Consider the following 24,372-nt stretch of genomic DNA (forward strand, 5'->3'; position numbering starts at 1 on the left):
AGCAGGACGGGAGATTTACAGATGATTACAAGGTCACATAGTGAGATATCCGAGCACCAAAGGAGCATGCAGCTGAGGGGAGAATATTAATGAAGGGCTCAGTTTTCCATTTGTTCTGTCTAAAACTGAAATGTTGTGCAGTCAGGAGGACTAAACCCAAAACCTGCTTTTAAGAGATTCAGTGAACTGCTCTGATATTACTGGATCTGGCATCAAAACATTAACATCTATATATCTCAGGTTAAGACTCTCTGCTCAAGCCAGAATGACACAAACATCAAAGATAGTACCTTCCTATGAGGTAAAACATCAAAACATTCGGTTCATTCAAGGTGAAGGAACAAAAAAATGTGTGTGTGACGGCTTTTCATCTCCATTTGGATCTCACTGAATTTGTCACCGTTATTTTAAGGTTTAGCAAGTAACGAATGAAAGATTTGTGAGAAAACATAAACACTTTTTTGGTGCAGCGTGGGTCAGAGGGAGGAAACTGTTCACCACCGATCAGCATGTTGCTATTTTCAGCCACACTTGTTCAGACCCCAGGCTAAAATGTGGCTTGGAGGACAAAAAATACACACACACACACACACACACACACACACACACACACACACACACACACACACATTCGTGTCAAGAGAACCTGTTTCATTTGATCCTATGACTTTTCAGGAAGGGTCAGGGTTAGACCAAGTCAAGCACCTTGTTTTCTGCTGGTCACATGAACCAGGAAGCTTACAGAGAAAAGGGCTGAAAGTTAACACACAAATTCTGGAAATTTAACACAAAACAGCTAATAAACTAATCCTTAATCCAAGATAATTCCAGTGGTCTATTTCCTACAAAAAATTAAGACACTAATGTCTAGAAATCCAGAAAAACAGATTTGATAAAGAACCCTTAAACAATCTTCATCATCTGTCAATCATCTTATGAATCCTTTGGTTGATATAGGTTGACAGGGGTAGAAAACAGGAAAATGAATGAGTGTACTACATGTCAAAGTTGTAAACAAGGTATCAATCTCCAGGCCCAGGCATGGACAAGGCAGGAATGGACAGACAGACAGACAGACATTACAATCCCTGTCAGCCCCCGACAGTGAAAGTGATGGAGGAAGTGCAGCAACAAGGTTCTGACCTCTCTGGACATGAATCACCAGAGAGGTAAACACAGACCACCGCTGTGCCTCTCCTCTGTTACTCAAAAAAAAACAAAAAAAACAATAAAGATGAGCATTATCGCAACGAGTATCATTGTGGCTAGACAATGACTCTGGTGTGCTGCTTGGCAGTGGAAGTAATAGCAGATGCAAGGAGAGGAAACATCAATCAGCTTGAGAATGTTTTCCCTTCCCTGACTCACCCACTTGTTTGTTTTGGCCAGGCAGCTTTTAGAAAGCGCTCCTTTTCCCGTTTTCCCTGAAAAACTAGTCAATTTACTGGGCTAGTTTTTGTCCACTCTCTCTCACCATCTCCCTCCCCCTCTTTCATAAACACATACAGATAAACACACACATACAGCATATATTTGTACAAAAGTTATCTAAATTCCAGAGTTTGTGTGTGTGTGCGTGCAGTGTCCGTGTCTGGTGACTGATGTGGAATGCTGCCCCATAGCTGCAGCGGGAAAATCCCAGATGTGAGGAAACTAATTTCTCCTCTGCGATTGGGTCATGCTGTTGGCCAGGAGGTCTTACGCCAGGCCCCCTTGAATAGTCTGGGAGATTGCTCTTCCCAGCCTAATGGAAACAAGGCTTGGAGAACGGGGAGATCTCCCCTCCACCTCCACCCCGGCCCCCGAGGGCTCGTCCCAGGCATGTGCTATAAATTTCCTGACCATATATTCCCAAGTCGAGTTCATTTTTCCAGAAGAGCCACACATGTGGTGTATATCTAGGTTTAGATTATGGGGTTGGTGAAGGAGGAGCTGACTTTGGTCCTAATTCATTAAAGTGGTAACTAATTATGTTTTCTTAGAGGGCCGTCAGTTGCAACGTCATAGTTTCATCCTGAAGTGGAGGTTGTTCTTTATAGATTCCTTAATTCTCAAACAGATGATCAATTACATCAAATCTGTGTTAAAAATAGAAGACGAAACATAAAGAAATGCAGATTTTCTCATGACTCACCCATTATGTTTATCCAAATCGTCCTGCTGCAGCAGTTTGTTACATAACTTGACTTTTTGTATTAAAACTACACTAAGTGAGGTAAAAAATGGAAAAACCCAAAGGTTTGTTTTAATATCATGAAACATCTGTAGAAGTGAGAGCTCGCAGGGGTCAAAGTTTGTATAAAGAGGCTTGAAGAATGTAAAACTGGCATGACAAGCGTACATGGCTATTGTTTCATTGAATGACAAAGCATGTAATGCTGTCAGGTCTGAATCTGTTGAGGCCACATTGCCCACAAAAATGCATGGGAAAACATTTACACCACTGTCCAGCACCTGGTTTCTATTAGAGCAATGAGGATCTAATCACAGAGGTACATTTCTCTCTCAACCGCTCTCACTCCCTCCATTTCACTCTTTTTCTCTCAAGGGTGGCAGATGTAAAATAACCTCATGTTTTATTGATTTTAAGTCATTTTCAAATTGGTTTCAAGTCTCTTTTTTTCCACCAGAGACTAATTTCCATCACCTTTCTGGTGACGTGAAATGCACATTAGGAGAGTTTTGCTCCAAGGCACCTTCACAGCAATCGCCTATAAATACAGCTGAAAGGATAACTCTTCATAAATTACATCTTATGATATACTGTAGCATGACATTAGCCTCCATGAAACAAATTCAAACAGGAAGTTGATGTTTATATTCCACGATGAGCGTCGTCCCAAGAGAGAAACTGGAGTTAAGAGACAAAAACCAAAGGACAGCTGCTTAAAATTAAACCTACAGTAGGGCTTGTAGGTTCCCCTCCTATGACAAATGTCTCACATATAGAGTCCTATTTGAAATCATTATAGTTTTGCCTACAAAGCTCTCAAGCTGCAAAAAATTATTCTCAAAATACGAACAAAGTTACTCAAAACATTTGTGCTCAATAGAAACCAAACTGTGGCTATCAACATCTGTGTGAACACTTAAAGTATTCTCAGACCGCATGTTTACAAAGCTGAGTTCTGTTAGCAACACAGAGGAAAATTATTTTTGAGCTACAAGAAAAAAAATAAACAGTTTTTAAGCCTCTTTGTACTTTTATCATCTCTCTGCCTGAAGCATCAGCAAATCAGTTGTATTAATGATGCATGTGTGGACTCACTGTAATCACCAACAATTCTGCTCAGCTCATCAGCCGTGATAAGCTGGAAGTACAGTGCAGGTATTGTTTTCAAGCAGAGACACAAACAGGTCCTGCTGGGCCCTTAACTTTTAAAGCCGGTGAGCCAGAGAGCAGAGAGGATGCAGGAAGTCTGTTCAGCCTCTGCCTGCTATTGCTCTTTGATTACTGAGCCAAATTGTTTAATCAGGTCTGAAACCACAAGAAAGCCGCAGTGCTACACTGCCCCGGGACAGAGCCTCTTTTAACAGAGCTCTGTGTTTTTTTGTTATCTGGGCACAGGTGGAAGCGCACAGCTATGCAAATCTCCAGTAGCATGGTTACCCGCGGCCTTGCTTCTTTGCAGAGGGACACAGTGTTTGGTGTGAGCCGTGCCACGTGCTTAGCCAACCCGAGGACAGGGAGGCGAGGGCTGCAGGCCCAGCGGAGGCGCAGACTTTTTGCCTCCCTGCAACATCTGGAATCTCTGTGGTTTATGTGGGAAATTTGGGAGGCCAGTGACAGAGCCAATGTGGTTATTGTATCTAAACCGACCCTGCGGAAATGTTCTTGGCTTCGAAGCTGTGTGTGTGTGTGTGTGTGTGTATGCAGGAGCACTGAGGAACTACACAGTGGAATACCAGACTTGATAAAGCTTTGGATGAGAAAGGATTCATTTCCAGCAGAGTGGTAAGCATTCACAGGAAGGGTACACACACACACACACACACACACACATACATACACATAAACATACACACAAAAGGAGATAAGAGGACTCGAGCCTGTTGGCTGTTTAGTCACTATACATCCTGGTGCAGGGTCCTGAAGTTGTGTGGCCCTTCCTGGCTCATTACTTCCTAAATCTTGTTTCTGCCTTTCTTCTCAGTTGGCAGCTGAGTGCTGGACCAACCTGTTAGCTTTTGTGTTGCTTCACACACACACACACAGACATACACACACACATAGAGTGCCTGTCCTCCTGCGACTGGCCTGCATCCTGACACGGCTGCCCACGTCTCCTTCCACTTAGTTTACAAAACCCAGGCCCAAATTCTTCAAGACATACACACATCAACGCACACAGGAAGCACTCTCACCTTGGTTGTTTTGAGGAAGTTGTTCCCCAAAGGATTTATTGACTGCTTCTTTTCTAATTGCCGGTGTGGAGATGATTGGGAATCAGAACAATAAACCTGTTTCCTCTCACTGAAGAACATAAAACGGCAGATAATACAGTTTCTGACAGCTCTATGAACACACACTATACACTATGACAGGATCACATGATTTATACTTGGCAATAAATGATGCCCAAACATGATGAGAATTGTTGAACATGATGACCTCATTCAGTGCAAGGGCCTTGAAGGCATTATTAAATGATATTATGTGCTATTTTATATGTGATAGCTACAATAATTGCAATGAAAATGTTAGAATTGCAATAAAAACGTTCAAAGATTTCAGAGCGGGTTAACCAAATAGTTTCTCTAATGTTTTCACAACCTTGACAAATTACTGTATATACAAAGAAAAGTCTAGAAATACTACCAGGATCCCCCCCCCCCCCCCTCTCTCTTTCCCTGCCGAGCTGGCCTCTGCACTCAGGAAACCACAAGTCATTTTCCATCTCTCCATGTGTGGAATTTTTCATGCACTCGTCATGCCAGCAGCACCCTTTACAGTCTGAGCTGGATCTACAAATGACGACTTGGTTATAAATTTAGCGCATGATGTCACTGATCTGGCACCTGTTAGGCAACGGATAGACAGGGAGCAAAAATAACGGTACAATCTCATGAAAATTGATTTTCCTGCAGCACTTAAAGCCTGCATGTGCTTTAAATCAAGACGTTTCACAATGTCCAGGTCTGTCTTTAAATAGTCGAAGAGCAGATGAAAATGCTTGGCCAAATTCAAACACTGTGGTGGAAAAAATGTGCTTCGTTGCCTTTTCCTCTCAATACCAAAGCCACTTCTAATACACTGCGTATATTCTTTGGGGCAACCCAGAGATATGAAAGATTCATTGTCTCCTTTTCAAAGAAGTTTAAAAAGTCCTGTGTTGTGATGACTCCTATAGCTTGTCGTATTCCCTTCACAAAGAAGATGAGTTCATCTTTCTTGTAAAAAAATATGTTTTTCCCTTTCTACCCAGAATTTTACAGACCTGTTAATGTCTTATATATGTATTTACACGAAATGTGATGGTGAACTACATGGTGAAATGAACAATGGCTTCTCCATTGCTGGATGTCTGTACCAGCTCTGCACAAAAGTACCTTTAAACTTCCAAAGTCTGTCACAAATTTCACTTTTAATAAGAAGAATATATCATGTTACATATTTGATCCATGGGTTTACAGTAGCTTGTGGACACCCCTTCCAAATAAAGAAAAATATCAGTTTGAGGAAGGCCCTTTCGTCTTCCACCATGACAATGTCCCTGTGCACTGAAATCAAGGTCCATTAAGAAAAGTTTTTCCCAGGTTGGTGTGGAAGAACTTGACTGGCCTGCATAGAGCTCTGAACTCAGTCCCATCCAAAACATTTGGGATGAACTGGAGCACCGACTGCGAGCCAGGCCTTACCGCCCAGCATCAGTGGCCGACCTCACTGCTCTTGTCACTGAATGGGAGCAAATCCCTGCAGTCTGGTTCCAAAATCTGGTGGAAAGTCTTCCCAGAAGAGCGGAGGCTGATATAGCAGCAAATATCAATGATCATGATTTTGGACAAGTTTGCGTAATTCTTGACAAATATAAAAAATAGTATGATTCTTCTAAAAACCCATGGCCTCCCCTTGGGAACTATGTAACACTTAGCTGAGTTTGGATCTTTTCTGTCACAACAAAAAGTGATTTCATAACCTCCTGAGACCCGGAGGAAAAAAGGTTTTGCTTTTTTGATTTTTTTATGATAATTTAAGTATTGTGGTTTAAAGAAACATGTTGCAACAATTTTTTTTTCAAAAATATTGTTTATTGATTTTTTATTGACTGTCCCTTGTAGTGGACATCGGGACTTGCTTCATACAGAATGTAATGATGTTATTCTATGATACTGAATTCATTTTTGAGTGGATTTCTTTTAAAAATTATTTTCATGTCGTGAACATTAAAGTAAATGAAATTCTGACATTCAAACTCTTCAATCTACCAAACAGGGTTAGTTAAACATGATGCTAAAACAAAAATATATTTGGCTAAGTGCAAGTAGTTACTGGAATATCCTTACTGGTGCTTCGCACACTAAACATTTGAACACAAATCTAACCCTAACCCTCTTCGACAACAGGGTTGAAACTTAAGTGATAAAGAAAGGAGAGGTATAAATTTAATGCACTTTTAGCAGATGTATTATTAAATATGTAAATCAACAGGGTCAATAATTTTCCAAGTCAAGTTTTTAACTGATTGTGTACTGTGTGTGTGTGTGTGTGTGTGTGTGTGTGTGATCAACAGTGTGAACTAAAACTGCTCTCATTTCCCTTTCTACACACTGTAATAGCAATAAACTTCAAAACCCTAGCTTACACATTGCTCCTGATCCATAACACACAATGTGTATCATCACTTTTCCCTGGCTTGGGCTCAGGCTCCTCAACAGCTGCAGTATCCTCCTCTGAGCTTTCATCTTCCTCCTCTCTCTGGCCCTCCTTTACCTCATCTTTAGGCAGCTCTAAATCAGAATCTCCTTCCACAATTCTTAACAAAATCCTCTCTACCTCACTTTGCCCTCTGCTCCTTGATGTATTACAAATGGAGGTTAGTAAGTCCTGATGTCCTCTACAAAGGACATTGAATAAAAGTTGTGTCATGAAAGGGTTAAAATTACTGTGACTTTTTAAAAATCTTACTAAATGGAAGCCAAGACTTTTATTTTTAAGAAACAACTTGATTTTTAGCAACAGAAACATGATATCTGGAAAAAATTGATGATTTACCTCTCTTGTTGGCATAAAATGTGGAAGTTGAAATTCCTGCCATTTTGAAAAGACAGTGCATGTGCTGTGTTGGCCCCACCCCCACAACTGGGCCATCAAATGAGAGCCCATAGTGTCTTCTTAAAAGGGACAGTATGATTCAGATAGATTCTATAAATTATGCTTGACTTAGAGGTCTCAGAGTCATGTCCCCTACAGAGGACAAAAATGAATTGCCGGGTCTTAGGTGAAAACAGTACTGAGGTCAGAATCCGATAGAGACCAGAGAATAACAACAGAGTTAATGATCCGGGTTGCAGCTCAAAACAAAGTTACATATGATTTCAATATCCCGCCTGATTGCAGCCACGTAGATGACAGGCTATTTCATGTTTCCTCATTTGTTGCTATGAAGCTCTTGTGATGTGTATATTATGGTCCCTAACAGGCCTCCAGAGAGAGAGAAAGAGAGACTGCAGCTGTCTGAGGTCACAGTCAGCCTCCACCAGCAGGCAGTGACCCTGGGTGAGACTGAAGGCCTGGGTTCTGAGAACAGCTGAAGTACATGCAGGAGTCAAAAACAGATAAGACAACCCAGCTGTAATGCATATAGACATTATATAATACCCACTGCTTCATCTATAGCTGGACTGGTGATTTATATAGCAGTGTAATCTCACTGGGGACCTACAGAGGAGTCATTTCACACGATAAGATGGATGCTCTCTTGGCCAGACTCATACTGTGGGAGTCACTTGTAAAAGGCTGGTAAATTATTGCAACTCTAATGTGCAATTAATCCAAATCATCAGGGCATGTTTTAAGTTTTCTTTACTCTAGTCTTTACTGTTCATCAGGACCCACTGTGGATAAACATACACTGTAAAGAAATACAGCACCTACAGGTGCCCTAATTTCAGAGTGCGTCACACCACTGTTGACACCATTCAGTTGACCTCTGAGTATGTGAAGTGCCAAAACACCACAGCTCTTACTGCTCGTCAATAGAAATGTTGCCAAAACCAAAAATATAAATCTCACCAATACCATTTTTATTTCATTAGAAAGATTTGCTGCCAAGGGTTGCTAGATTTACACACTTCTCTGGCTTTGCATCCCACACATTCAATGTTTACTTCATCTTCCCTTTCACAGTCTAGAGCACATGCCAAAGACACTCGGTGCCAAAACAGTCTGCAGCTTGATGAGACGACCCTGAAATCAGAATCAATATAAGCAGCAAGGCTGCATTTGGGAATCCACCAGGTGTTATTTAACACTGAGAATGAAGGAAAATAGTCCGATTAAAACACTCAAAACGTCCCATTTCCCTCTTTTCTGCAGCTTTTCTCTGGAAGTCATTCACACCAACATGTGAGGGACACAGGGCTTTACGTTACTTTCCTTACAAATAAAAAGAAGTCTCCAAGGGATTCACTGAGTTTCTCCTTTGTTTTTCTTATAATCAGTAGCAGGAGATTTCCACATTGAAAGTAGATTAGCATATTCATTCAGAGAGAGGATCTGTGTAAATGCAAACAGTCTGTCTGTTTTAGAGAGCTCACAGGCAGAGTGGGAAGCTTCGGCCTGACAGTTCTGGGCCAGAGAGTGCTGTTTAAGCCTCACTTGTGTCATTTTCCCCCAGACTGGCATTTGGGAAGGTGATGTTTATCATAACAAAGCGCATGACCATTTATTTATGCAAGTTAAAGTCACTGAGTTCTGCATAACTGCTTCTCCTTGGACCCTGTCAGTCTTTCTGTTTATCTATCCTTTCCACTGCAAACTTTATTTTTCTGTTAAACACAAATACATTTACAAAACATCCATTAGCCGTGCACAAAATCATAACCACATCCATTACAAAACCTTATGTCTCCCTACAACTAAATACATGTTTTAGGCCAGACAGATAGATGCAGCTTCATCCTCCTTCTCTGCACTGTATCTCTGACGGAAACCTGGCTGGATATGCAGCATTGCAGTGTCACTGAGGATTCATTAATTCTATGATTAACGCCAGTTAAGGCAGCAGTGTTTTGAGGATGAACATAGCTGCCTCCTTTCACCGGAGGAAACCATTAATTTCCACACTGCAATTAAAGAGACTGTAGGGAATAGATTTCCATACAAATTATGCTGTGTAAGAGGGAATAAGGCACTTTTGGCCCATCATCTACACAAGACTTGAAAAATGCTCTATAAACATTGAGTAATGCCTTCAGAAAATAAACATTTGAGAGGGAAGATTAAGCTTTTTTCCCCTCCATAGACCAAATCTTCTCTGAGCATATCCATGTGCGGTTTTAGGATGGAGCTCCGGGTTTTGTTTTTTTGCCTCAGAAAACACAAAACAACAAGTCAAGAGGGCTAAAAGGTCCAGTGCTTTTTCCATAAATGCCTTATAATGATTTTAAATAAATAAAAACAAGTGGGAAGAGTTTGGAAATCCCCTAAACTATTTTTAAAAGCTCTGCTCACTATCTCAATCCTATCTAATCCTAGTGTAGTGCTTATTATTGGTGTTGACAATGAGACAAGCAGGCCATTGTTCAACAGAATTCAAGGCTGTTAAAAACACTGCAGAAGTGAGTGAAATGTAATCGAATGAGAGTTAAAAAAAAAAAAACACCAGCGGCTCCTACAGGCTGTGCTCCTCCTTAATTGTTGGTAACGACCGACTGACCACCTTTGTGACTGAATAACAACATTCACTGAACTCTCGCTAGTAGGATTCAAGTATTATACAATGTGCACAATGCAAATGTTTTATAAATGTTATATCAATAACATAATCTAAACAAGCCCATCATGCACTAACAACCATGCAAAATGCAATATGTGTGCAGTAGAGAGCACTGCAATCGTGCAAACATGTTTTCAGATGCAAAATTGCAAAAACTTTTCTTCACTTTTCTTAAAGGTCAATTGGGAGCATGCTTCTGGTTTTATGAATATATAAGATTTTTAAATGAATTTATTCATTACACAAGTTTTTTAATAGCTTGTTATTGTTAAGCAGAACATTTTATTTACTGGCAGCTATTGATGAAAATGGTGTGTGTACTTGCAAACATACTGAATGTGTAGACCATGTGCATATGAGAGCAATAAAAAGACACAGAATACCAACGGTTTTCTCACTGCTGCTTTGCTATTTTGGATCTGGACCCAAAGAATGTGCTTTCCTCTCCTGGACAATGTCATTTTAATGAGCTGGACAGTGTTGTTATGGTCGATACTGAGAACCATCTGGCCACCTCGTATCCGTGTCATAAAAGAGGTCTCCTCAGCCCAGCTGTAAAATACAAACAGGGAATATCGTACCTAATGTGTCTGACTCTTTGCCAGCTTTGTCCTTTTTACAACATCACCATTCTCCAAGTTATTTTATCATTAAATTTCAATTGAAACCATATGTTGATTTCATTTACTTGATGCCTAAATAAAGTTGACAGTGACACTGTCTGTGGTGTGGTTTATTTCAGCCAAGATAACCACCTAAAGGAGAAAGCATGTGGCTGAACACACAGCTTGCCATGAAAATAATACGGTGGAAAAATACAATGATAAATGTATTTGAAGAGAATCTCACAGCCGTGTTGACAAACTTGTTGATGTTATTCACGGTGGTCTCACACTCGGGTTTCCAAGAATTACAGTTAGGAATGACCAACGATCGGTCACAGGACATATCCCATACACACCAGCCGACCACACATTACTAAACTGCTGCATAAAAGTGACATGGAATTTTTCCAGACCATAATGTCCACTTGTGCGGTACCATCAAGCACAACAGAGGTCATGTGAGAGTGCAACCTGAGCCTAAAATGGCATCTACTCAAATCCTGCAGCTGCCCCCCAAGGGCCACATCACACCAGGCCAAATATTTCCCCTCAGCAAAACAGAAACAATGATCTGGCACGCTGCCTAATTTTAACTGCATCCCACCAAGTGACCAATATATAGAAGGCCTTTAAAATAAGAGACACTGCACTTGGACATTCTCGAGACACCTACTGGAAGGGGAGCCCGCAGACACCTGTGGCTGTCAGTCTCATTAACATTGTCTGAGATCTGAGCAATGCCACCATGCAAGCCAGGACACAGTGCAGGATCAACTCTGCACGGAGATTTTCATGATGTGCCAGACAGCAGCGCAGCACTGTTTCAACTGCAGTGCAGTACTGACTGTAGACAGAGACTGAACAGAGTCCCCAAGATGTTTCAGCATAAAGGTTTCTTTCTCCTTGTTGCAGTTCTAATTTCATTGTCCAGTGAACAAAAATGATGTGATAGGCAGGGAGATAAAGTGCTCTGCCAGCTAAATCTTTGTTTAGTCTCTAAGTTTCAATGAACAGAATTGGGAAAGGAACATCTGCATTCTTGTTCAATTGCAGTGAATTTAAATGTAATTGTTACCATTACATTCAATGTAACACAGTATAAATATGCAGACAAAGTGTGCTGAGGTCTAAAAGTAGTCTCTGCCATACAAATAAGTATTCTATGTAGTCACTACTGTTATCTCATTTACTCATCTGTTTTCTCTACCTGCTTAACCTGTGTCACTGGGTGCTATCCCAGCATGCACTGAGTAGAGAGGAAGACAAACACCCTGGACAGGCTGTCAGTCCACCACAGGCTCAAGACAGACAGAAAGAGACACACATTTTAGGCTTTACCTGAATAACATGTTTGTGGGAGGTGAAATCTACACAAAGGTCTAGGATTAGGGCCAGAGATCAAAACTGGCTCATTCTTATGTGAGGTGAGAGAAGTTAACACAACGTCTGCATCAAAAAGCTGTGAGACAAACATACAAAAACAACATGAATCAGTTCTTACCTGCCCCTGCTGCGTTGGACATCTTATTGAACATCTACAAGGCAAAAGAGACAACAAAGTAAGTTGCTGTATACCTCGATATCATTTTGAGAGGAGGTTACTCATCACTAGGTGGTGGATAGCTGAAACCATGAAGGGGAGACGTCAAACGACAATAAAAGTGAGATTTTGGCTTTACTTGAATGCAGCTCCACTCTGAAAGCTAAGAAAAGCATTTCACATTATTTGGCTATCGAAACCATTGGAGACACACGCCCAGTTCCTTGAATTCAGGGATAGAGGATGTCTCCCTGCATTCTTCAATAGTGCAATCACTGCCGTAATGACAAAGTCAATAAAGAGTACACATCAGCAATGGTGGTATGATTTAGCACTTGCTAACTCAGAGGCTGCTGTGCTGCTCATCAGCCTGCTATCCCCAATTATCTGTTGTCGGGGAATGAAAAAAACACCAGGAGCTCTAAACGTTCAGCTAAAGTTTAAAGGAAATTTTATCCAGCCACGAGTACTGTTACATTGTTCGAATTGGAAAATGGTGTTGTAAGGAAATGGAAATGGCGATGATACATATTACCTGTGACTGCAAAATGAAACAAAATAGGATAATCTCTTAAAACATTGGGCAACAGAAGTCCTTGATTTTAATGGTTAATTTTGCAGGTAATAAAATGGCAGAGGCCAGAGGACTGAAAGCGTCTTCCTGGTCTGGACCCGTCAGGATTGCTGCCCCTCTCTTGCCAAACTCTCCCTTCCATTTCCCCTCTGTGCCCCACTTGTCTGATTTACGCTCTTGTTTGCTCGCCCTGTTTCCACATTTCTCCCCTAGCCGAGACAAAACACTGCAGAAACTCCCAGCCTGCCTGTTTGCGATACTGTCGACCCTCCGTCATGACAGTCAATTGGCAATCGGCCCACATGGTGCTGATTCAAACTTCTATCAACATATCTCCAAAGGTTTTATTGTTAAGTTGGACTCAACACAATAAGTTAATCGTGTACTGCATGTTTCATGAGGGCCACGGCCCCCCAGTGTTGTCATGGCAGCAGCAACGCTCGCAGTGTAAAGAAGCTGGATGAGCGACCTATATGGTTGCCACTTTGCTGTGACTACAAAAAAGACCCAACTGGCTGGATTAAACAGGACAGGTGGTTTTGTTTGTGCACTATCTGTCTTTGTTACATGGTCTTTGACACTTTTAGGCCACACGGCAAATTAGGTCGCAGGACAGCGGGCACCTGGCAGTCCAATTTTTGATTTATTCAGACGAAGAAGAAGATTTAAAGCAAAGAGAGAGTCACAGCCAAGTAATTTCTGGCAGGTTTCGGCCTTGAGGCACCAGGGGGGTCCATGTGGCTCCAGGGTTAGCTAAAGCTCAACCACTCTGTTATCACGGGCGCAAAACCCTAACTCTTTGACTCTTACTCAACAGAGAAACAAGAAAATAGGAAAACAGGTCATAAAAGTATGACTCATACCCTTATGTGTGTATTTTTTACTTCTGTTTAAACATGGAAGAGGGGAGTGGGGCCACTGATGTATCCCTCATTATTGACTGTGAGATTTGGCACAGACTGGCAGAATTTCATCACATATCTAAACACTTCTGTAACAGAGTTCAAAGCCTGGGTTTAATGTACAGAAACACAGTGGGTCAATATTTCTGTGCTGTGCTGTGTCTTTGAAGAGAGGGGGATAGGATTGTCTTCTGTAAATGCAATGGACCTGATAAGTAAGTCTCCAAGGACCAGCTTAAGACCCTGTTTCAGAAATAAACTCGTGAAAGTTAGCGCTCCAAAAAACCAGATGCTGGGCCCCAGCGGAGATGTGCTGATTTGACAAGGCTTCAAAGACTTGAACACATCACTCTCTCTCTCTCTCTCTCTCTCTCTCTCTCTCTCTCTCTTTTTCAACAGCCAAGAGAAAGTATTTCATCCTGCCATATCTCCAGTGCTGACCCACTTTAACACACACATCGCCCCAGTTCAGTCCCATCGCAGTCAGATGGTGGACACATGTCGAAGGTTGCAGGTCAGGAAAAGTGACATCCTCCACGCAGGAGCAGCGCCGTCTCTTTCAGGGCTGTTGTCAGAGGGAACACTTCCCTTTGCTTTCACCAACAAGGATGTTTATATGGAGTGACAGGTCTGTGTGGGTGAATGATAGCTGCTGTCCCAGCACAAATGACACCCTGCCTGAGTGTCAACAGGGCAGTTACAGGACCGGTCAGTCCGAATGACAGACCAGCGCGTCCTCTTTTCTGCCCGTCTCTGTCAACACCAATTAAAAGTAGGAATCCTCGACCCAAATACGTCTCTATCCACCAATAACAGAACACGGTATACAGCTGGCCTCAACCAGACCTGCTTCTGAACAACAAGGTCAAGATAACTACTACATATGAATGAATACAATTAGGGCTATCGACCGATTGCTGATCCTTTTTTTAATTTAATTGACTAATTCTTTAGTCCATAACATGTTAGAACATGTTGAAAAATGTCCATTACATTTGTCCAGAGTCAAAGATACTTATTTCACATTGCTTGTTTTGTCTGACCAAAACTGAAAGATCCTTAATTTACAATGACATATAAATCAAAGAAAGGCAGCAAATCATCACATTTGAGAAGCTGTAAGCTGTGACTTATGGGCATTTGGTTTAATTACCTATCAGTTAACAATTTGATTAATCAATTAATCATTTCCGCTCTAAATACTATGCGTATAAAAATACCTTTTGACTGGTTTTTAGAATGACAAACACACTTGGTAAAACAGACAAAATAGCAAACGACTTGAAATGAAAGATACAGTCAATTATTTTCCTGTAAAGACTTTGAATAGACTTTGAAAGACTTTTTTTTACACAGGAACTGAGAAAAGTCAGACAGACAGTCTCCTCTGCTGCTTTAAAATGAACAAAGCTGAAGATTTAAATCTAAAGGCTGGAGATTAAAAAACTGTTGCAATCATGTTTCATTAACATCCCAAAGGCCCAATCAATAGATTTTCTGACAGTATGAGTTGAATAATTGAAGAAATTGTATTTACTTTTTTTCTAAACGTATCATAATTACAAATATTGGCCTGTTTACTGTTGTGTTTAAAAACATTATAATATAATTATAATATAAAGAAACTGTTATAACATCAGGTAACTTAGACTGAGCTGTTGGTGAACTTGCCTTGTGTCAATCTCTGTATTAAAATACTTTTCTGTCAAGTTGGGAGTGATGTCAAGCTCAGAAAAATACGTTTTATTGTATAAAACCGAACAGTCAGTAGCTTCAATAGATTAATGTTTTGCTCTTTGCTAATGGAACTGCATTTTAGGACAATGGCTGTTATGAAGAACAAAAGAATACAGAAATATATATATCCCTCAAACAGGACAAAATCTTAGCCAACATCCAACACATTCCAGCTAAGATTAGCTCTGCCGACCTGATGTGCAGCAGATTGAGGGAGATATGAGGTGCATTCCAGGTTTTAGAGATCATACAGAGGCAGGGGGCGGGAGTCAAAGGTTGTCCGGCAGGTGCCAAAAACTTTTACCAGATACTTCCATAAAACATCTCTCAGTAAAGCCGTAACTGCCTCTTCAAGCAGGGTGTACTGGCTCACACATTCGGCCTGTTTATTCTTAGACTGCGAAACTGTGATTCAATCTGTATCGCATTCTCGTTCCCTGCTGTCAGAAGTTTCATATTGACTCCAGAGCTCTTATGTAAGACCCAGAGGGGACCGAGGAGGCAAAATCTCTCTGCATGTGCAACACTGCTGACATGTCGTCTCATTTGTTTTTGCAAGGTCAAACTTAAAGGAATAGTTTGACATTCTGGGGAATATGTTGATTTGGATTTTGTTACCATTGGACAGAGCCAGGCTAGCGGTTTTCCCCTGTTTCCAGTGTTTATGCTAAGCTAAACTGCTGGCTGTAGCCTCATATTTACTGTAGAAACATGAGAGTGGTCCAATCTTCTCATAAACTACCTGCCACAAAGTATATTTCCCAAAATGTCAAACTATTCCTATAAAATCAAGCTGATAAAATCCTACTTTCCTATCCCAATTTTCAGTCTTCAGAGAACCCAGTTTTCCATGCAGAACATGGTCAGTCCTCAGACATCACTTGTCCCTGCTAACCTGCAGTTGTACAAAATCCAATCTTTATTTTAACGCTTACAATAATATCAACATTAGCAGTGTAGTATATGTGTCACTCATATAATCATCAAACATCCTAAACACGTTGCCATTGAATAACGAGTGATCTCATTATACTCAAGGTTAGACTGCAGCCAAAATACTCTTGTCTTTAACATATGTGAACATTCCCAGCTGTCCTCAAGCCAAGTTATAACCCATGCTGCTGTCATCTTCAAGAGGTAGTTATGGCTTCCACAAAAAAAGACAGGTGGCAACTAAACTTAATTTCATTAGAAGTAGCCAGTGCCCACAGACTAAAAAAATCCTACTTTTACTTTTTACTCTCAACTCTGTCTCACCCCTCTCTTTTCATGCAGTCTACAAAATATACTGGATATACAGTATAGAAAAATACTCGAATATCACAAAGTAACATGGTGTCAAATGAAAATTGGAAAGTAAAGGAGAATCTGAGTGGATGGCTACAGTTTGCTCTTATAAGCAGGTTGTTTGCCATCACGCTGCAGCAGAGCCATCAAGACAGCACAAAGCACAAGCTGAAAGGCTTTGAATTTAAACCCGCCCTGTATTCTGCAAATCTCTCAGTTGTCTGTTTCCTTTAGTGCCGTTGAATAGTGACATTTATATACTTTGTCCAGAAGAAGTGAGTCCTGCTTGTTTAAGAATGCCTAAGCTGACCTCATTCTCAACGCAAACCTCAAATATTTACAGATGTAGAGGGACGAGCAGCTGTACTGAGGGGAATGTCAGAATTTCAGCTGACCGGTGATGGATTTATCTTGAAAAAACAATTCACTTCTTCAGTGTTATTTGCGATTTCTTTTTTTCTTCTGTCAACACAGTGATCATGACATAGGGGTGAAATATGCGATTGTGAAATGTAGGTTTCACAGAGTGTGATTTTATTCATAAAGGAAACTGATGTGAAAGCTTAAGAAAATATTTTCTAAAAGGATGAATCTTTCTTTAATTCACATATGCAGTGATGATGATACAGCATCTTTTCTGGAACATAAACCGCATAGCTAAAACAAGACTGTTAAGCAAAGTTCAACAACAAAGACTAAAAGGTCTAATTGAATTTCATTTGATTCATTTCAGATGAAATAATCCAGAGATGAACAATTTAGATAAGTGACGGGCAGGTTTAGGATGGACACGAAGTGAAAAGGACTCTGAATTAGCAGCGAGAAATGCTTTGCGCAGCACAGGATTTAAACAGGTCATGGCAGATGAAGCCAGATTTGAGATGAAAAAAGAAAACATGTGCAACCAGTTGTGGAGTTAGACTCGAAGGAATTTAGTAGCTCACAGCCTTACACACAGTACACAGTACACCACAACAGTACTGTACGTAGCAAGTTTGCACGTGCTGTACTAGACACTTTCTCATCGAGAAACTGTGCGACGCCTGCAGGGAGCTGTTACTCTCAGAGAAACTTACCGTCTTCTTGGTTGCTGCTCTTGTTCCCATTGAGGCGCTGCGAGGAGCAGAAGACCCGTCCTGGCTCGGACATTCCCCTCTGTCTGGTCTTTGGAGAACTTGGTCGTTCGGGGTTTGGTTTAACGTGGACTTTGAAACAGCACCCCACTGCAACAACATCACAACAACAATCAAGACTGGGTCCGTCTCTGTCTGGCCGAACAGACCAGGACAGGATGGTCTCAACGGTGGCCAGGGGAAAAGAAAACAAGAGGCTGAGGTCAACTGCTGGGGAAGTGAAATCTCCACTCTCAATTCAGCTTGACAGAGGCACACAAAGGAGCCTGTATTTGCGGATCTTCTTTTGAGAGAACAGAGATTATGACCTTGTCAAATATCCCAGTAAAGATGTCTTGTCTCGCCCAGTTGCCTGTCATTAGTTAAAGCAAGTAACAGTGAATGCCTGGGATGGTTATGCAGATGCCTGGGAGGCATGTCAGCCTCTCTCAACCATTCCTAATGGACCAAATCATACAAACTCCCTTCAATACAATAGCTCCTCTGTGCGGTACATACATATGGACCCCGAAAGAGCACTTTTGTTCCCGAATGCTAACTCTAGTGGGATATTTCATGAAACATGCCACCATGAGAAGAGCCCTTTTTAGTTGCATGGTCCCAGTCGCAACCTCAAAAGCACAATAGCTGTCTGTTCCTGCCACACCATTCTGACCCGGCTAAAGCACTGTACACTCCAGTGTCTCATCTGAGAGCTGCCGACTTACATTATAAAACAGACTCAAGTCAGAAGGACATTGTAAGATGGCCTGACAAAGCCGATAGTGTCGCAGACAGGCTATATCCCCATATGTCACAAGTCACAGATGCAGTTACGACTCACAATGAACTGAACCTCCCCTCACAGACTGGGTTTATGGGCTACCACTGCTTGATTTCAGCAGCTTGTCTGAATCTAAACCTAATGTGGAACAATTTTTAGAAACGAACAGGACATGAAAGTCTGATGAACACCTGTTGCTCACAGGTCCGAATAATCCATTGGGATTTTCTCTCCACAGAGCAAAGGAAATTGATTTAGGGGAAGTTTACAAGCATGACCAAGTATGCAGCATACGCTTGACAGGAATGTGTACAGTACCGACCTGAAATGCTGCAATCCTCATGCTGTTTTATAACATATAATACATATGTACATACAGTCAATTCTGTGTTTTTATATCAAGGGACACAAGTCTTGTCAAACCTTTAGAAGGTATAGTGTTATTATTGTGTGTGACAGCAGTCATGACACCAGGCTGTGTGAAAAGACTCTCACCTGTTTCTTACGGGTGGTGCAGGGCGTGTTGGAGGGGGAGGAGTTTGCACTCAGAGCCTCCTCTATGTCTAGATTAAGCTGGTCCAGTTTCCTCATCAGCTGGCTCATCGACTCTGACCAGGGAGACTTGACCTGTGGAGACTCCTGTGGGTAATCAGGGAAGAATTGATTTGAGTGAGGACAAGCTACTCCTGCTATTAGAGTCAAAGATTGAGCGAGTATCGGCATACTAATGTTGTTTTATCCCAATTTCCCGGGTGTATTTGCAAGGTTTGTTTATTTGAGCGCAGCTATTCAGTCTCGTTTAATCACATTTTTTTATCATTAAGTATTTAATGATAAAAGTATTATATTTTAGTTTAACCAAATTTTATATATGTTTACATATTGTGTCTAATTTTATTTGGATTTTCAGACTTTTTGGTTACATTTTGGCATTTTAACAAGATTTTTCAGGAGTTATATGATTATGATTTGTTCACATAATGTCAGCGTTTTTTGCATCATGGAAAGTTGCAAGCTGCAAACAATTCACAGCAACAGTAAAATAAAATAAAAACTCCCTTATTCAATCACATCAACTACACACATTCAATATGCACACACACATTTTCACATAGTCTACACACACTCAAAGTATTACACATATTTCAAGTTTTCTGGCATTCATTTGAGCTGCTGACACTTCATCGAAATTGCTTGGTATCTTAATTATACGCTTCAGCTAAACTTCATCAAAATCAAAAAATGAATTTTTTAATCTGACTTTCAAACCTGCAGTAAAAGTAATTGAAATTAGAGATAAAACCAGGTTCATTAGTTAGTCCAGTAATTGACTGTCATCCTTGCCAGACTTATTTAACGCATGAAAGCTTCCAGGTAAGGTGAGAGCATCTGTCGACTTACCACGCTGCCCTAAACCCAAAAAGAGTTACAGGCAAACCCAAAAAAGTATCTGGTAAATTGCAGACGCGACATCAGTGGACTACGCTGCTGGCACACATGGAAATGTGATCTCCTCAGCAGTGTCTCAGGGTGAAAGAGCAAAGGAGGAGGGCTCCAGACATGTGTGCCATACAGAGCATGATGGAATTCCCTGCACGGGCTTTCACTACTCCCCAGACACTCAGTGTATATAAATAGACCATCCTCACACAGACGGGATCTGGAGGTCCAGCCTCATAAATCAGAGGGATATACCTACCAAAGCATAAATTAACATTGTTGTTCTGCAATCTGAGCAGAATGTCGGGCTGACAGAGAGGAGATATCAGTGTGTGTGTGTGTGTGTGTGTGTGTGTATGTGTGTGTATGTGTGTTTCTTGTCTAGTCCTAGAGAGGGTCACATGCCACTCTTCGACAGCATCACTGTGGACCCTTTTCAAGAATCCCAGTATGAAATACCAGAACCACAGGGGAGTGGATTTTCTGGAGAAGTTTTTGACACAGCAGTAACATCATGTATTTCTTCGGAAGCTCCTCCTGTAATATGGTCACTGCAGAAAGTATGTTAAGATTGTATAGTAAAGAGGGCGAAATGGTGAAATTTGGTCAATAGGAGTTTCTGACTTTTTGGTTCAAGAAAGATTCACCCTCAGTTCATCCAATAAGTTAAAAGAAAGGTAACATTTTACTTTAAGCCCCCCTATTTAGCCTTTATAAGCAGTATATAACCATTTAATAAATGGTTTATAACACATTATAATGTAGTAGTATGCAGCAATAAGGACATATTTAAGTGTTTTACTATATTGTCATTCATTATCTGTTTATACACCACACCACATCTGCTGACAACTATATTATAGTGTGCTTACAAATGCTAAATAGGGGGAGTAAGTAAAGTGTTGCCAAAAGATTTTCAAGGTTATCAACGAGTAGATACAACCATTATCTTTGCACAAAACTGAACTTTGCATCAGCAGACAGAATGTACAATATTTTGATCCTCTTCCTTAACCCTAACCAGTCAAACATAACCATCCAGTAAACTAAATTATCTAAATCAAACATTGACGTGAAGCATGACACTAGAGAGCTGCAGAAAACTCCAAGATTGTTTAAAGTGAACAGGAAAATCCCCCACTTCGAGAGGCTTCATTGCGTTGCTCAAATGCAGATTTTTTTTGTTGAAAACAACCGACAGAGATAGCAGCATGGGATAAACCCAACTCCAGGCTTCAACATGTCTTCTCAGAAACCTAAGGATGACATAACAGATAGCTACGTCCATGTGTTTCTACAGTCAGTGGTCCTTTAATGTTGATTGACTCCAGCTTAATTTAAAAATGACAGAGGTCAGCATCAAAATGAACACAAGACAACCATTAATTCCTTTCCTGGAATTAAAACTAAAATCTGTGACTGAGCCACATGTCATTCTTTCCATTCTTTTTCTAACTTTGAGCCTCTCAGTGCACAATCATTTCATTGAAGGGACTTGTCAATAAGTGTTCTGATGAGAGACCCCCACAGTGTCTTGGACAGGGCGTGGTTCCTTTTCACAAGGGCTTTGATAAACTTTTTGAATTTTGGAAACAAGTCTGATACTTGTTTTAGTATTTTCATTGATTCACTGTGGTTTGACTAAAACTATATACTGAGAAAGAAAAAACGAGTCCAAATGAGGACAGGACATCCATGTGACTTATTTTGAAAGTGTTTGTAATAATTTTGCATCCATAGACTGTTTACTTTCAGTAACTGTTTAAAATAAATACTGTTCAGTTTAAGAAATCACAAACAGACATCGGTTATATATAAATCTGTAAATATGTCATAATTTGGCAGCAATATGCCTTTCTACGGCTTCCCACAAGTTGCAAATCATTCTCCATGAAACAGTACATCTGAATTATATTATATAAAGGCACTGAGAAACTTATATTATACTGCATTTCCCTAATTTGTGAGGAATTAAGGGACCAGACACCATTCAGCCTGCTGACCACCCAGCGTCAGCTGACTGGCATTGGGAGAAAATGCCTTTTTCCACTCAATCCCTGAGGAATGACCTAAATCTGGCCAATCCCCTGCTGACCTCTGAGGCCTGAGGGGTCACCTGGGGTCACCGAGAGGAAAAAATAGAGCTTCCCTTCTCTGCTATGCGTGCCTTCCAAGCATGGTGCTGACCAGGGAATATAAAAGGTTTGACATGGGATCAGCATGTTTAGACAGCTCAATCTTCTGTGTCTGCTTAACAAATAAAAGGCCTTCACATACGTACAAACATACTACATAGACATACTTTGCAAAGGAAGTTTTTCCTTGCCTCTGTCGCCAAAGTGCTTGCTCATGGTGGGAATTGTTGGGTCTCTGTAATAACATTATAAAGAGTCGGTCTAGACCTGCTCTACTTGTAAATTGTTATGAGATGACTTTTTGTTGTGATTTGGCACTATATATTTATAAAATTGAATTGAATATGTTGATGTCAAGACTTAAGACATCAGAAACTCTATCCTGTAATGGCATGCTAATGCTTACCCTACAGCTGTAATAAGTGAGACAAGAATCATTTAGACGAATCTTTGCTCAAACTTTCCTCTCCCTGTACTCTTTATAGTACGAAGAAAGAAATGAACACTGATTCCCGGAAAATCCTCCTACATACTTTTGCAGTTTCTGTTTCCATCTTTCCTTGATATTGTCCAGGGATCGTCAGAGTGCCATCACAGATTAAAGACAAGATACTAGAAGTTCTTGTCTATGGTTTGACATGGTAGATAACATGTTTAATTTGTTAAGTTCATATGTACATGTATACTATGCTTTGACATATGCATGCTTTTCTTTTGTTTTCTCTTGCCTCTGTAGTAATGTACGTAGTGTCTTTTGGTGTACCACTTGAATAAAATATTCATTCATTCATGGTTTTAAAATGTGTGATTGAATGAGTTTTTAAGAGGATCTTGGAATACAGGTATGCATTTCTCTGGGCAAGACTAAGACTTAAAATGTGATGCTATGTGATCAATATTTTTTAACTTGTAGGTAAGCTGTGACAAAATGGTGGTGATATGGTTGGTTACATGATTATAACACTAAAAATGTTCTGCAACCCAGAACAGGAACATAGGAAGTGATTCCTCTTTATCAGTGTAGCCAAAACATTTGGTAAACTTATTTAACCACCAAATTAAAAGGAATGAGAAGTATGTGCAAATTACATTTTTTTCACGTGAGTTCCGAACAAATCGTCATGTCTGCACCTCAGTGGGTGTACATTCCTCCAGCTAAAGATAAGACAAAGACTGACCAAACTGTTTTAAGTCTGTATGTATTGACTTGAAGATCTGGAATTAAGCTGTTATGATGGCAACCACCAGTCCTGCTGAAATGTCCACAAGCAGGAAATTGACCTCTAGCCTCAGATCAAAAAGCTGAACTTCAGTAATCTTTAAAGATATTTGTGGGAAACAATCTTGATATTTTAAGGATGAAAGGACGAAAAACGTACTTTGTACGAGAAAAGGAATTTAAAGAAGCAGCAGATCTTGCGAGCTGGACTAATCAACCCCTGGAGTCAGACAAACACAAATGCAAGAAACAGATGCCCCATTCTGGCACATGCTTGAGCCAAATCTGGAACACATTCACACTGTCTCCTTTCAGTGACATCCCCACAAGGTGCTGCTCAGGAATGTGAGCACTTCTACTTAGAATGAGACAAATTCCAGAGAAGGCCTGACGCTCAAGTGAGACACTACCCTTGATTCATCTCTTCATGCCTTTCCCCTTGATCCAGCCCCAGCAATTGTGAAAAGTCCTCACACCATGGCAACTGAGCTGGTATGAGTCAATCCTTTAGATAAATGCATTAATGTTATCTTCTGGGGACAACAAAATGTGAGCTGACTATAACTTTATCAGCGCAAATTGGCCACATTGTGAACCCCAACACAGCGGCTTTGACATGGAAATGAGGAGTTAAGTGTGTGAGCTCTGGGCTTGGTGCCTAGTCTGCGCCACCCACAGAGAGTGCCAGAGATCACCATGGAGGTATCCAAATGTAGCAGCCGGTCATGCGAAAGGGCAACGGCTACCTGGCTACTTGGTGGAATAAATTACACTCTTAATATGCTGCCATGCAAAACACCAACTGAACACAGCCCCGGTCATGTCTGTAGGGTAGGAAGGATAGGTGGAGAATAGTGTGTTTTTAGGGTTTTTTCAGTCACAGTTGAGCTTAATGATGCAAGCAGGGGGGAGTCATGAGATGACACAGTGGAAACACTATGCATACAGTGCCCTCATATGGTTAACGTTAACAACTGCATCTATGTGTTCCTCCAGTAACTTTCCCCCGCTGAATATTGTAACAAATATGTATGTTTACAATGAATTGCATACTTTTGTATACCTGTAATATCTGGTAATATCATGCCCATATTTTCTT

At 40.7% G+C, this 24,372-nt stretch overlaps 1 protein-coding gene across 1 annotated transcript in view; it reads right to left on the reverse strand.

The window, feature by feature from the left end:
• Positions 1-24,372, reverse strand: part of stard13b (StAR related lipid transfer domain containing 13b) — a 60,601-nt gene that overhangs the window by 33,157 nt on the left and 3,072 nt on the right. The window contains exons 2-4 of the mRNA XM_070905183.1: positions 18,975-19,115; positions 17,660-17,806; positions 12,045-12,078 (exon numbers count right to left, since the gene is read on the reverse strand). Coding sequence (XP_070761284.1) covers positions 12,045-12,078; positions 17,660-17,806; positions 18,975-19,115 — 322 coding nt within the window. The remainder of the gene's footprint in view (positions 1-12,044; positions 12,079-17,659; positions 17,807-18,974; positions 19,116-24,372) is intronic.

Source organism: Enoplosus armatus, chromosome 5 (assembly GCF_043641665.1).
Source record: "Enoplosus armatus isolate fEnoArm2 chromosome 5, fEnoArm2.hap1, whole genome shotgun sequence".
Lineage (NCBI taxonomy): Eukaryota > Metazoa > Chordata > Actinopteri > Centrarchiformes > Enoplosidae > Enoplosus > Enoplosus armatus.